The sequence below is a fragment of the Rousettus aegyptiacus genome, unplaced genomic scaffold (assembly GCF_014176215.1).
Source record: "Rousettus aegyptiacus isolate mRouAeg1 unplaced genomic scaffold, mRouAeg1.p scaffold_m13_p_3, whole genome shotgun sequence".
Classification (NCBI taxonomy): Eukaryota; Metazoa; Chordata; class Mammalia; order Chiroptera; family Pteropodidae; genus Rousettus; species Rousettus aegyptiacus.
The window spans coordinates 96423818-96439567 of NW_023416306.1; the positions used below are offsets into that span (position 1 = coordinate 96423818).

Sequence of the window (15750 nt, forward strand, 5' to 3'; positions counted from 1 at the left end):
TTAGACAGCATTTAGGAGTCCTGTGGACTCTTTGCAAATATTCCTGCTTGTTTCAGTGTTATAATTGACTAGGTATTTTTTCCTGACATACAGATTCAACTATGTATTTATCTTAACCGCATGGAGTTATTCAAGGATTAGAGCAACAGTAGTCTTCTGTTCAAAATAAGAACAATTGTTGGGGGAAAATGCAGAGGTTTTAGAAAAAAAAGGAAGATACGCAGGAATTTTTCACAATAAATCTTTACAAATGAGAAAGATAGAATCTCAGACATAGTATTTTAAGCAGCATTATAATATTTATTGTGTGGCTTTTCAGAGTAAATCTGCAGCTCGAGGCTGATTAAAAAGGTAAAATGAGCCTAGGCTGACCTGATAGCAGTTGAATCCTTTCTTGAGTAAACTTTTACCTCTCTTACAACAGTTTAGTATTATAAGTATTTTCTGATAAATGACTCCCTGTTATGCTGCCATTTATAGCAGTATCCTGAAGTGTAAACTTACAATAAAAACCGTATTTTTACTCTTTACAAAGCCATACTTTTCATATATGCAAGAACAGTTGTGAATAATTATATTTATTAATGGCTTAGCAACCACAGTAGTCCTTTTTGATGAGATTTATTCTTTTCCAATGTAAGTTGCCTTTAAGTTCATCCTTAACTAAAGGAAATCAGCTATGAGGAGAGAGCACGATACCTGCAAACAATTGTCCAGCATCACTTAGAACCAACGACATTTGAAGATTTTGCAGCACAGGTTTTCTCTCCAGCTCCCTACCATCATTTACCATCTGATGCCGGTAAGATTAAAAACAAGTATTAGTTACTTATCATTACTGGAACTTAAAATGCAATACCCTTTTGTTCTAAAAACTCTTAAAATGGAAAACTTGGTTGAATAAAATTCTAATCATTGGAATATATTTTTCATCATTATTTAATATTTGAATTTAGCCTATAAATTTGATTTATACTTTCTTTTACCTAAATGGAGTTTCTTTAAAAGTCAACAGTCTTCATAAAAGTACATGCACAACATTTTATCTGAGATAGTGGGAGGTGACTGTTGTGTTTCATGGAATCATTACTGAAGTATCTGCAAAAGAAACTTTAGAAGATCAAATTTATGGCCAAGAATATTACCTTATCTCTGATTTTATGAATAAAGTTAAATAACTTGTCTAGATTTAGAAGTATTTAAAACAATTATTTTATAATATTTAAAGATTATAAGAGGGTACTGCATTTTCACTATTAACTAATTTTGAAGAAATCAGTAAGTAAATAAATGACTCATGGCCTTCCTATTCTGTAATACTTTGCACTCCTTATGATTGTTTCATTTATTTTATTTTCCCTCTTTAGATCATTAAATATCAGTTCTGTTTATCTGAAGGTAAGACAAAGTGTCAACCAAAACATTCTTTGTTCTTTCCCCACTTCCTTTTTAAAAACTTAGCAAGCACTAAGCTTGTAACTCAGACGATAAGCAAACTTAACACTACCCTGGTTCATACTAAACATTTCAGAAATTGTCACTAAATTTTTTCCAGAATTATACTTACTAACCCAAGTCTGCATGAAACACTAACACTGGTTCTGGGATAAAAATAACTAATAAAATCCCTTGACTGAAATTAGTTACATCTTGTTGTATTGACCTTTTTTGTTTCTTAGCATGAAAAACTAGTACTACTGAATTGAAATGATGTGTCTTTTTATTTTGTAATGTGTGGCATTGTCATTGTGCCTTGCACTGTACTAGGCACCTGAAATACAAGGATGACTTTTGTTATAGTGAGCCTTCAAATTCTCTTTTACATATTTTCTTTATATTAGACAAGTTTATAAGGTACAGTACTCCTTTTCTGGCCTTATTTGAAAAAAAATTACTGTAATTCTCAATTGAGGTTTAGTCGACAAAGAAATTAAAACTTCCATTCCTGTCACCACTTAATGGCCATCATAAAAATAATTTTACCAAAAAACTTAGAGCCTTTTTGATTAATATTAAAGACCTAGCACAGAGAAAATTATATTAGACTAGGTTGAATCTTTTGAAAGATTTAAAAATCTAAGCATATCTAGAAATTTCATTTTTAAAAGAATATCTGATAAAATAGGCATTATTAAAATAGATTTGAATAACGCTTTGGTGTATCATATAGTGGAGCTATAAATTTCACAACTGAAAAATATTGATTATAGGACTATGTTCAGACTAACTTCTCCCCTTAAATGTATAAAGGCTGTCAGTCTTCATGTTGTAGTTATTTACCGTATCGAGTCTTTCATGTTCCTCTTCCTAATGTTCTTTTCATATTTTGCCTATTATCCTGCACATTTTGCCAGATATATAATATGGGAAGTAAGTAGTAGTCTTACTTTCTGAGACATTAAGTAAAAGATGTTACAGCAACCAAATCAAGGCTCTGCTGGCTTCATTTTTTTAATGTATTTCGCTATATCATTTATTCTACAACCTGTTTAACATAAAACTTACAGTTACATAGTAATGAATTCCAACATAAACCTAATACCATGCTACGAATTTTTTTCAGTTAACTTTTTAAAATTGTCTTTGCCTTTAGGCACCATTAGAAACATATACTCTAATTTTTGAGAGGGTGTTTTTACCAGTAAATAACTTGGTCCAGCATTACCAAATACATTTTGGGGGTTTTTTTTTTGTAGACTTTTATAACATTATTAAAGATAAAAGTTTTAGCAGAGTAGTCTTCAGTTCAACACAGTATAAAAACAAAATATTTACTCCTACTGCAACAAAAACATTGTTACCTGAAGAATCTTTTTCTTCCAGTCATCTCAAATTTTGATTTCCTTTCCTAAACCATACCTATACATATGGAACACCCTTTAAAGTTATAAGTCAAAATGGGAGAGAAGACATGAAATAAACCACATATTAGCAATATACACCTGACTTTACATAGTAGCATAATTTTTACTTTTTAACATAAAATTTGCCACGTTGAAAAGATTCATAATTCCAAGTAAAATAAACCTTAAATATCCTATATATACCCTATGTATATAAAATAATACTAATCAATACTAATGCAATAATTTGAAATTCTTTTAAAGTAATGCCAGTATGACAATCATATAACCAATCCTATAATTCTGTTCAGTGGGACAGTATGGAAAAATACTATTTAAGTTGACAACTTGATTTAAGATTATCTAAAACCTACTTTCTGGTTAACAGTAATGTATCAATTGTGATGTAATTGAAATCCAAAAGAGGATTTTTCTATAATTTTTAGATATGAAAAACATCTTGGTGTATTAGAGTTGATCCATAAATTTCATAACTGCGTTTTCTCAAAATGGACTCTGTCTGTGGCAGTAGACTGATACTTAAGGGAATTTATTTTTATCCCTAAGGTCATTGAAGGGAGGTATCGTGATGTCACACTTTGTTGATCTTCCATAACTACATTAAAACATTATTAGATTGTTCTTGTCCCATATTTAAAAAAAAATTACAGGAAAAAAAATCCCTTTATCTTTGTCAGGCATGTGTGTGGAAAATATCAAAAGTTTTACTGTAACCTTCTTTAACTTTTTTTATATTCATGTCAAAAAAAAACCTCTCCTCTGACTCTAAGCTTTAAAATGAAATTACTCTTTTTCTTGGCCAGTTTACATTGGTAGTCCAAAATCTAGATATTTTTCACTACCATCACATTATCTTTTCAAAGCAGTTTTTTTTTTTTTAATAAAAGAAATAGAATGCCAAGAAACAGGATCCTCTTTTGCTGAAAGTGCACAATAAATATTAAATTGTCTCTGTCAATTTCCACATTAAAAATAACACCCATTTTTTTCCTGTGTTGTCTTTAATATCACCATCCATAATTATTTTTAATATCTATTGTGTAGTATATCTAGAATTACCTCTAATACTCTACTGCTTTAATCGAGTTAGTAGATAACTCCCTTTGGATATATTGTTGTTCTGCAAATTAGAAATTTTAGTACTTTAAAATTTAAAGGGTTGGCTGGTGTTTGACTATATATGTATATGTACACACACATAAATATTACATATATCTGTACATGCATACCACTGTATATTAACCTTTAGAAAACTTATAAGTTCCTATTTAAATAAATATAAAAATTAGCAATAAGATTCAATTATTTCTATGTCATCAAGATAAGAAGTAATCTCGATAGTGATTATGATGAAGAGTAGCATCTAATCTTCCTTCATTCTGACCTATTTTACTATTTTTTCACAAAATCTGTATTGCCTCATGTAGATGGGATAGCATTATGATGGTGAGATTCATCTCCGAATCTTTGGATGAAATGAATCATCAAATTTTAGCCATTGATTAGGTAACCTTTTTTGCTCAGTGTTGTTCTTTAAAAGTTATTTTAAACTTTTCTTATCTTCCCAGGCTCTGAAATGATCTGAAAGAATATATTTTAGGTCCTCAGAAGGTAGTTGATACCTTAGGAGATATATATATATACCTCCTAAAATTTGTTAATGCCAATAGGAAAATTAGTTTCTTTAAACTTCTAAGCTATAGATTTGTTCACTATTTTTTCAAAAACAGATTGCTAATCATATTTATTTATCACTAGGTTAGCCTGAAGTTATAAACAGCCAGTTGTATTTTGTTTTCAGTAATATTTTAAACTTGGAAATTTGGCTTCTATGTTGTTGACAGTCAAATAATATCATCTTAAATAAAGTCCATTAACCTTTTATGACAGTAATTACTAGGTTTAGTTTCTATATAGAACATTCAAATTTTATAATGAAAATAGTAAAATAAGAATTGAACAGTTACTGAGAGCTAGGCACTGTGTTAAATACTATACATGCATTCTCTCATTTAATTTTCATGGCAGTTATGTGAAATTTAAAAAAAAAAAAAAATAGCTTACCCAGAGTTACGTGGTACTTTAGTAAAGCCAGAGTCTGACTTCAGCATCCATGAGCTCAACTATCATAATTACCTATTTAGTATAAATATTTTTAGTCTCTTCTTGCTGTCGAAAGAGAGAGGAGAGAAATTACCCAATAACATGTCATATTTACAAATTAGACATTAAGATTTTTATTTTGAAGGCTCTACTTTCCTGCTCATTGAAAAAAAAAATTTTTTCTTTTTTTTTTTTAAGTTTTAAGGTTGCCATGGCAGAAGTGTAGGCTTTGGAATCAGACTGATCTAGATTTAAATCCTTGTTCCGCTATTTATTATCTGCGTAATCTCAAATAAATTGATCTATCTTAAACCCAGTTCTCCCATATGTAAGGAGATAAAATATGATAGGCTTATACTGATATGTTCTGAGTCTGCAATAATGATAATTCTTGAATGTCTTAAAATGAAACTTGTTTGCTTGTACTTCTGTACTATTTTATCTTAAATTCTGTTACTTTATGATGTTCAGTGGTAGATCCATGCTAATCACTTATCAACTCTTTTAACAATATTAAAGCAGTAAGATTATTTGAATAATTATATCCTTGAGGTTATATTTTATAGGAATATCAGCATAAGAGTAGATAAATTATCTAATTCCCCAAAGACTAAACTTACCAGTATGTTGTGTTCTCCACATTTTGACAGTTATATTTTGTAAGCAGTCATTTTTTTCAAAAATATTTTTAATTTCTATCTTTTTTTTGTAATCCTCATCTGCTCTGATTCAGTCTTTTCACTCTTATCTGTTTAGTAGCTCTGTTATATAGCTGCACTTACTGTGCAGCTTGTGCCAGGATCTTTGCATATGTAGTCATTCATTCCTCACAACTTTGCAAAATAACTAGGATTGTCTCTATTTTACAAATAAGAAAACTGTCTTGTGTCAGTTTGCCCAATATCCAACATGAAGACAAACTTGGCATTTAACCCAGGTCTGTGTAACCCATGCCCATGTTCTAACACATCACATTGCCTCTTCATTATTAATTGGAATTGCTTTCAAAGTTCAGTATTTTTTAAAGGCTGTGTTTATCCAATAACTTTAGCGGTTTTAAACCGGTCATAGCTATCAGCAAACAGTGCAGACAAAGACACAATAAATAATAGTCCTTTGAGTTTGCTTTTACAACCTATAGATCCCCAGTCATAGTCATCATATTATCTATAATAGTTCATTGTAATCAATGCACAATATATGAATCAATTTATTATACCACCAAGATATAGATGTAGTCCGTGTGAGTACTGTATAAATGTTAGTAATAGATACAGTATGTGTAAACATAGGAGCCCATAGATACTTTTTCAACTTTCTACTTGAAGCCTTATTAATAGAAATAATTATATCACCATTCTTTATTACTTGGATGATATAAATCAGTACGTAGGCAGAATAGGATATGAAATGAAATATAGGTATCACTGTATTCTTTACATCTAAAATTGAGATCTAGCCACTGTAAATTATTTTTAGATTTTGGATACGCTGAGTTTATACCATAAATATCATCTGCTAAACCATGAGGAGGTACTCATAGCTATATACCCCACACACTAAAAAGCCTGATTTGACTTTCAGTTGACTGAAGGGGGGATTTTCACCCTGAAGGCAATAAAGAAGACATGGAGGAATTCCTGCTTTTGAGAAAATATTCTTTGAATTTGGCATACTGTAAAGCATGTTCTCCAGTAAAACTTCATTCATAATGATGGAAATGTTCTCTATCGCCACTGTCCAGGATGGTTGCCACTAACCACATGTGGCAGCTTAACATTTGAAATATAGCTAATGCACCGAGACGTCAAGTTTTTATTTTTATTAATCCTAATGTGGCTATGGCTATCAGGTTGGACAGTACAGCTCTAGAGATTTTCTGACTGAACGATTAGGATCACATGCCAGCCAGTACAGTGAACTCTTTAAAAGGTAGATGTTTATAGAATCACTCATAGACTTTTTTTTCTTTTCTTTTTTCCTATTTGAACTTGTTTTGTTAGTTGGTAAGTATAACATTTGAATTTACAAAGCATTGTCCATTGTGAGACATTGTCACCTAATGCATTGCATGACCAGTTGTATTTCATATTAAAAACCTGATTACTCTCTTCTCTGCTCCTCATTTAACACCTGTAAAATTCTGCACTGTGTCTCTCATATCTGTTATATATCTTCTCTTTTGTCTTCTGACTTCTGCTCGCTACTTCATTTCTTCATTTACAACAAAGAAAGAAATGCAGTGATAGTTCTCTTCCTCCCAAAACCTCCGCTAGAAAACATTGGCCATCTCAAGGTAAACAAACATGGGAAGGCCTCTCATGATTGGCTGGGAATAATACGCATTACAGAAAAGCATGAGCAACTGCTCCTCACCTTCCTTCCGCCATCCATCTGCAGTGCTTCCCTAAAAAGGGCCATGGATTCATATTCTTCCCTAGGTTTTCCAGTATGGGTCCAGTATCAGCCAATTCAGATCTTCAGGAAGAGTAAAGGTGAACAGAAATTTTTTTTTTTTTCTTGTATTTTGAAGGCTGACCTCATTTCAATTAGAAAAGAATATTGGAGAAGTTACTTTGAAAAGAACAGTGGTTGCCTTAGATTATAAGTAATAATATTTTTCCTTGATTGTTAAGTATAATTAGAACTTTTGGCCTTAAAAACATTTTGACGTATTCTGCCGAGATACATTCTTAATAAAAGGGATACATCTCAATAGGATCTGTATCCCTTATTGAGTGGTCTTGTGTTTTCTTATAAGTGTTTATAACTTCACTTTAGGCATGAATGTTTTATTATATGGAAGTGCTAGTATAATCATTTCAAAGCTTAAAGCATCAGGTGCTACACTGGCTAACAAATGTGCCAAAAGTTCCCCTACAAAGTAAAGAGATGTGTAAATTTAAGCCTGCAACCTGTGTGATGTTTGTTGTGACACAAAGAAAATTTTTCATGTGTATTAGACCCAGAAAATCTAAAGTGCCTTAAAATACGCAGAATTTTTTAAATTTTGTTGTTCTGTTTGCAGATTTTTGGGGGGGTAGGGGGAAGAGCTCTTATTCCTAATGTAGTTTCTTATTCAAGAAATATTTGAGAGCCTACAGTATGTAGAGTTCTATAGAGTTACAGTATATTAGAGAATCATAATTCATAGAAATAAAGACCTTTTTGAGTGACAAAGGATTTTCTAATTTGAATGCTTCTTTTAAAATTTTATATATTTTTTTCTTTTAAAATTTTATAACTAATTCTACTGGTTACCTACCTACTTGTTAGGACTGGATAATGTAATTGCCAAAGTTTAAGTTAAGGAAAACAAAAGCATCACTTATCTCTTCTGAATTGTGACACTTTTGAGGGGTCAGTTTGTCTTTTTTGACTGACCTTCACATGAGAATTCTTGTCCTCTTCCTTCCCCCAGGAATTTATCTTGCTCCTTCTTAAAAGCATATTTAAATACCTAGCATGTGTCATGGTCCCATAGTGAATTCCATTTTGGAACCAACTGGTACCCTTATTTTCAACTTTGAGCAGTGAATGCCTTTTTCTTGGTTATATCCTAGAGATAGAAATTGGTCCTTCTTACCTGCTTCTTAAGCCGGTCCCTGCATGCTAATGATGCTTTGGATCCTTGTCCTTTCTGGCCCAAAGATTTTGCTTCCCATTGCTTTTTCTGGGGAGTTCTCTTGGTTGGTTCTGGCTCTGGAAATAATGATTGGCGCTTTCTTGCTAATACGACATGAGCCACCAGGTGACTGGTTGTTAAATAAAATATTAGTTAATTGTTGTAACAAGCAAGTTTTGGGCTTGCTCTTTCCTTTAAAAAGACCTCATTAAGAGTTGAGATCCACTGCTACAGATCAGTGGCAAAAGGTTGTTTCTCATGGGATAAGAGTTTGGATGAACGACCTGTGCTGATGCGCTTGCTTTTTCCCACAGGCTCCTACCCAGAGATTCTACCCAGTGAAACTCCCACAGCAACGCAGGTAGATGGGGCTGACCTGGCCTCTCCAATGTCTCCTCGAACTAGCAAAAGTCGTATGTCCATGAAGCTGCGTCGTTCTTCTGGCTCAGCCAATAAATCCTAAGGAGACAAGCAGCCCAGCAATGATCAGCAGTAGCCACCTTGCATGAACACAGTGTTAACCCTTTAAGACCCTCATGTTTGCTGTAACGTGCATGTTTTTTCCTGAGCATTTATTTTTAAAAACACTGGATTTAAATAATTTGTAACTTAGTATTTTAGATTTGGGTTGTTTATTCATTTGGTTTTTTCCCCCACACTCCAAACTGCCGTATTTTGGTGGTGGGAGGGGGAGGTGGGAGGTGGGGGGTGGAGTTTTATTCTACACCCTTTACCATTCTAGATAATTATGTCTAAGTAGTTTTAATTTCATGATTAACTTTAAGCCAAAATATAGTTGGACAGATAGTCTCATTATTTTATTTATCATGCCCCATTGCAACTTTATGGGCTCAGTAAATATATAACTTTTTTTTTTTTACAAATGTAAATTTTTAAATTTAAGCATTTCTAAAGTTATAGCAAAGGTTGCAAATCTGTTAATACACAGAATGTGTATGGATTATTTATGTTATGAAAATAAAACACAATAAATGGTCTTTTAGCATCTCAAATTCTAACTGAAATAATTCTGGCATTAACTTTTTCTTTCCAAAGCAATGCCTCATTTCTTGGCTGTGCAGACGATGCCATGACATATCTCATAACCAGAAAAATCACTGTGCTGAACTTTTATTTATGTTTAGCTTCCAAATATTTTTCTAATGTTTTGCTTTTTAAATGGTATCACTGTTAAATGCTTTTTTTTTTTTTTTTGAGATTATGGCCCTTTATTATTGGCCGCTGGATCCTGGTGTATCTTTTCTTTCTTAAGTACCAAAAAGGAGGGACTTGGGAGGAAGAAGGAACTTTTCTGATATAAAGGTGTTACTTAAATTATGTGTATTTAAAAAGAAAGCGAACATGACCCAGGAGTCTAAATTGAGTCTAAAATTGTTAATAGTGAACGTGCAGGTTGGTATACATTCCACTCTCCAGAAGTATTTTCCTACAGTAGATAAGCTGCTCACATTTTGCTCACTTTTTGTTTTGAACGGCCATCTCCTAAGGAAATGTAGCATGACATTGGTACTAACTGCATGTGTAAATACATGTACTGGCATACTATAAAATATAAATTATGTATCATCGTTCATGTAGTATCTACAAATTTGTAGCAGTGAAAAAATATATATGGTATTTAATAACAATAAAAATATCACTTATGTCCATGAGTGTTTTGTCTCATATTTGCAGACTTAATAAGCAGGGCTATATGACTAATGGAGAGAGATGTAAAGCATAAACCTAGTTTATCTTAATCATGAAAAATGAATTTTAATTCTCAGGACAAAACTCCAACTTATTTCTCAGAGACCCTACCACAGTCATTAAAAATGTAGGAAATTTTACACCTTCGTAAGGGCTGGCCAGAAACTTCACCCAGTGCACTTAGATAAAGCATTAATTTATCTCAGCCTCATGCTTCTTTGATTCTTAAATTTCACTTTGTTTTATAATACACATTTAGGGACACAATTTTTATAGGCAGTTTCTAAATCCTGTGTACCTAAGTTTCATTTTCTTATAAAAATAAATATCTATGAAACTATGTAGAAAATAAATTTCTTTGAAAGCTTATATAAAAGATAACCAAATGGCCCTGGGAACAATATAAACGGTTTTCCAGAACCAAGATGAATTATTAAAAAAATCAAAATAACTGCTTACATTTCTATAGTGCTTTCATTTTTTTTTTTAATGAACTAATGGATTGATGATGTTACAAAATGGAGTAAAAATGCCAACTTGAAATAGTGAAATTAACTAGCACAGTTACCATGATTTCTGTTTCATCAGATAATACTATTTACCAGCTTTTTAAAAAATTTTTTTTTAATTTTTTTTCTGTTGACATTTTGGAATGATAAAGTATCTTTAGCTTTAAAAAAACAGTGCATATTCTTTGCCTTTTGGAGCTCAGTCTGTGCAGCCATACTTCAAAGGAAATTTTCCTATTGCATTTCCACACCATTACATTCATTTACAAAATATAACTTCTGTCTATAGTCTGTCTAAATGAGCCGCTAAGATTCTAAAGTAGGATACTGGCTTTGGGGAGATAAGAAATGTGGTTTTGAAAAATAGGCTGTGTTCAATGGGATTCTTAAGACAAACACAGAACACAACAAAGCACCAGCTATGTATATTTATTTGGTGGTAAGCATCTTACAAATACGGGCTATCTGTCAAGCAATACCCAGCCAGTGTCCCAAACTCTGGCTATTAGGGCATGGGTACAAAAGGTACACTGAATGTGGTTTACAAAAAGAAATTCTAAGACAGGTTGCTGAAAAGAAAATAATGAATATTGAATGAATTGCCATTCAGTTCCATAGTGGATTATAGGTATTAACATCTTCCTTAAGCTGAACATAGTTTCGTATATAATACACAGTATGAGTTTACGAGAGAAACATTAAACAATTTGGATGAAACCCTACTAAAACCGTCAAACTTCAGGAAATGAGTTCAGTATTTCTAAAAAACTATTATTTTTTAAAGGTTTAAAGCATCTCTTCCTGAATACTACACAGAACAGCTAACGGTGAGACTATTGGAGGGGGAGGGGGTTTCAACACCTTCCTGTAAAGTAGTACCCTTCCTACCTCCAAACACTAACTTAAAAATGGACTAATATTTAAAAAAAAAAAAAAAATCCCCACATCCCCCAAAAGCGCAAACTTCCTCTTACAATTTCCTGCCTACAGAAACAGTTCTTGAATCTTCCCCTCCCCAACCCCTCCCCAGGGAAGTTTGGCACCAATCACATAACTTTTAATTCACAGAATATACAATGCAAGATAATCTGACCCTTTTGAGACAGAAACTACATAGGTGCCTGTGGTGGCAAGGGGGAAAAAATCATTAATGACCACCCCTTTTGATAGCTAGAATCCTTTGTAGACATTGAGACATGCACACATTCACTGCGACTTTCCATAGGAATTACAAATGATATAGGATTCGTTAGGGTCTCCAGAGTTTGGGGGTGGGGAGAATCCTATTTTCTTGGGGAAAGTGAAAAGGATTTAAAGCTGACAGTCCTTGGCCGCGAATGTTTACACCATATACATACCTGTTCTACAGAGATTTTACATTTCGCTGCCCGCTCCTCTGGCGGAACATTGACTACTGGGACTTTTAGGAGAGGAAACATAGAGGGAAATAGGTAAACTTGCAAGCTGAAGAAAAGACCCACAAATTCCCATATCTCTTTCCTCCAAGGCCAACCTCAGCAATCTTCCCCGTCTCTCGGCCCTCAACAGCCCGGCCTCAGTGGCATCTGCAGCAGCAGTACCTGCCGACTCTCTGAGGGATGGCACTTATTGATGTGCCGGGTCAGCCCCGGGGAGCTAAAAAAAGTGGACGGGCAGTGCTTGCAGGAGAAGATTTGCTGAGCACTCCCGTCAGATGCCCTGCCTGGGCTCGGCGCTTCAGGGGTAGCCCCGGCTAAAGCGGGAAGGAGCAGCTCCTCGCGGACAGCGTGCCACAGCCGGTGCTTGTCCCTGATGTCTGCGGACGGGAAGTGCGCCCCGCACAGCGGGCAAGCGAAGGCCAGCGGGGCGCCGCGTTCGGAGCTAAAGCCCGAGGCAAGCACGCGGGCCGAGCCCGCCTCGTGAGTGCCCAGGTGCTTGCGCAGATAGGCTTGGCGACGGAACTTTTTGTGGCAATAGGGGCACACGAAGATCTCGGGACCCCCGACACCACTGGCACTGCTTGGCCCAGGCACCCGGTGCCCCAACACCCCCTCTGTGTAAGAGACGCGAGGCAGCGGTGCCTCGAGGTGGGACAACACCTGGAGGCCCTGGGGTAGCGCGCTGTCTGGGTGCTGCTGCTCCGCCCCGGAGCTGTCCCTGGGCTGCAGGTGCTGATCCTCAGTCCGCTCTGCCCCGCTGTTCTCCTTCCCTTCCGCCAGGAAAGATACCACAGCCCCGGAATCCATGGAGGACGAAGGCGTCTTCCCGTCAGTTGAGGAGACTGTGGCAGCGTTTGCCGCTGCGGGACGCGGCTTGTGCCAGCGGCGATGGGAGGCGAGGTTCGCCGGGCAGCTGAAGACCTTGTCGCACTCGGGGCAGCGGTATTCTACGCGTACGATGCGGGAGCAGCGATGCTGAGCCAGAGCGAAGGGGTCCGCATACTGCTCCTTGCACAACTGGCAGATGAACTCCCCCAGCGGAGTTCGGCTGCCGCTGAGACCCCGGGACGGGGCTCCGGGCTCCTCCTCCTTGATCTTCAGGCCCAGGACAGGGGACGTGGTCACTTCATCGGCGAAGCTCAACTTCCTCATGGCCTTTGGCTTCTTGACTCCCGCGGCCGCGGGTCCAGACACGCAGCCCGGAGGTGCCTTGGCGCGCCGCTCGCCGGCAGCCGGCCGCTTCAGGCCATGCAGGGTGGCGGAGAGGGGCGCGGGGTCCGGATGGAGCGCAGGCTCTGGGAACGGCGCCCGGAGCGGCAGCAGGAACTGTTCCCCCGAGGTTGGTGCAGCTGCTGGCGCCACTGAGCAGGAGAAAGCGGCCACCGCGGCGGCGCCCCCGGGAAAGGACTCAGCGGAGACAGGCGAACTGAGGCAGCGCTCCAGGAACGCCCGGCGCAGCTCCGCACCCACCGGCTTCGCAGGGCTGGGGCTGGGGCTGGGGCTGGGCCCAGGACCCCCTCTGCCATCCACCCTCCACTCTGTGCCTTCCCGCCCGCCCGCCCCCGCGCTCACTCCAGCCTCCTGACAAGGCGACCCCAATGGTTCCCGGGCAGACTCCTCCTCCAGCCCCTTTCCGGGATCCTCCGGGGTAGGGGATGCTGCCCGCTCCGCACCAGGCTGGGGGGCACTGGAAGCCTCCTTGGGGAAGGGCGGCGCCCCCTGGGGATCCAGCAGGGGGAAGACCCGCTCGGCTAGACGCACTCTGTAGGAGCTGCCTGTCCGTTTAGTTCGCTTCACCAGGAACCCCCTTGGCATTGTGGAGTCGGGAGCCCTCGGGTGTTAAGAGTAGTGGGGATGCCACGGAGGCTGAGAGCTGGCGAGCACCGCAGCTACCGGAGCCTCGCTGCAGCCTTCATGCATCCGTGGTCTTTATAGCTGAGACACAGGACAGGGGACCGCCGGCCGCCTTTAGGCTGGACAAGCCAATCAGGAGTGGGAGCGGGCGCCGGAGGCGGGGCCTTTGCCCCGCAGGGCTCTCCTGGGCCCACAGGCGGACGGCGGAACGCGCCCCAGTGTGGCTCGCCGCGGCCTCCCTGCAGCCCTGGCAAGCTAGCTTAGGGGCGGCCGCTGTGCTTCCCCCTGCCGCTGACCACCCTAAGAAGACACAAAAAGGTAAGGGCCGGAGTGTGAGGAAGCTCAGCATTCCCCGCCTCAGCAGCCTCCAGGGACCGTCCCGGGACCCGGGCTGAGAGGCCACCTACCGGCGCCCTCCTTGCAGCCCGGACCCTGCTGCCTCCGGCGTGGGAGCCTGATGGAAAGGCTCCCGCCCTGAGGGAGCGGAGGAGAAGAAGGGGCAGCGGGTGCCGGGGAGGCGACCGCATGGGTGTCAGCCGGGGAACGGGTTAACGTCCTCTGCCGGTATTGAGATGATGAGAAGCTGCGACAGAGCGGCAGGGTGGCTAAATCCGCCGCTCTGTGCCTACACTTGACGGCAGGAGCACGTCTGCCATCCAGTATCGATCGAGACTGTGTGCGTCTGTGATACTATGAGAATTCATCTGGGAAGAAGGGCTCTCAGTGTGGGGAGATCGTGCGTGCTGGCAAGCCTCTGGAGCTCAAGACGCCGGCAGGTTTCTAGGCCCTGGTCCTCAGGGCTTATAAATAACCCCTCCCTGATGGGAATACGAGTAGGGAGGGGAAAGTAAAATCTAATTTTCAACTGTGCTCAGATAAAGTGGTTTCTCTATTCACACCTTCCACTTGTACTACCCAGAGACATGACTTAGTGCCTAACTGACCTCTTTAGCATAGAATGAGAAATACTGGTGGAATCAAGATTCTGTCTGCTTCCCCTTACGTACATGATACCTTGCAAAAGGTGTGCTATAGACCAGCACTCTTCGATGTGCCCAAACACTGTTTTACACACCAGAAGAGATCTGAAAGTTTGTAATACTTGCCGAACTATGAAATAATTAGAAAATATATGACAGATGTATAATAAAGTGCCAAAATCCATAATATAGACATAAGAGCAATGTGAGAATGAGAAAGGGAAAGAGCTGTGTTCAAGTCTCCTTACAATACCAAACTGGAGAAACAGACTGAGCAATGTGTTTTTAAAGAAGGTTATATAGCCTAACAGATCTAATCATCAATAGCACATATTGTCTTCCTTCCAGCCAATAAAGTGTTTTTACAGGGAGAGCATTATTTTTAAGCATATTTGGAAGTAATCGTATATTTGTTAATCATCGACTATATTTTCGGCATTCTACTTAAGTAATAGCTAATCTTTTCACACAAGCACATGCAAAACAAAAGGAGATATTATTACTCTCCCTTTTTGATGGGGGTATTGAGCCATACAGAAGTTAGATAACTGACCAAAGTCACCCAGAGTCCAGATTCAAACCGAGTTCTCACTAATTCCAAAGCTCACTCTTTCCACTACACCAGTGGCTTCGAATTATTTTTTTCTGATCACATTTCACAATAAGGAATATATTTTACAGTACACA

At 38.5% G+C, this 15750-nt stretch overlaps 2 protein-coding genes across 22 annotated transcripts in view; one reads left to right on the top strand and one right to left on the bottom strand.

Moving 5' to 3' along the window:
* Positions 1 to 10265, top strand: part of RALGAPA1 (Ral GTPase activating protein catalytic subunit alpha 1) — a 207855-nt gene extending 197590 nt beyond the window's left edge. For 4 of the 21 annotated variants that reach the window (XM_016152091.2, XM_016152103.2, XM_016152094.2 and 1 more), the window contains 4 exons: positions 678 to 802; positions 6971 to 6973; positions 7409 to 7462; positions 8907 to 10265. In XM_016152091.2, coding sequence (XP_016007577.2) covers positions 678 to 802; positions 6971 to 6973; positions 7409 to 7462; positions 8907 to 9055 — 331 coding nt within the window. In that variant the 3' untranslated portion in view covers positions 9056 to 10265. Of the gene's footprint in view, positions 1 to 677; positions 803 to 1367; positions 1399 to 6970; positions 6974 to 7408; positions 7464 to 8906 lie in introns of those variants that run through there. The other 17 variants (XM_016152096.2, XM_016152109.2, XM_036218040.1 and 14 more) reach the window with 7 other exon arrangements.
* Positions 10266 to 12221: 1956 nt separating this feature from the next.
* On the bottom strand, positions 12222 to 14134 carry INSM2 (INSM transcriptional repressor 2). The gene has a single exon (XM_016152112.2). It carries the CDS (start codon positions 14042 to 14044, stop codon positions 12353 to 12355), a length of 1692 nt encoding a protein of 563 aa, XP_016007598.2. The 5' UTR covers positions 14045 to 14134; the 3' UTR covers positions 12222 to 12352.
* Positions 14135 to 15750: the final 1616 nt, after the last annotated feature.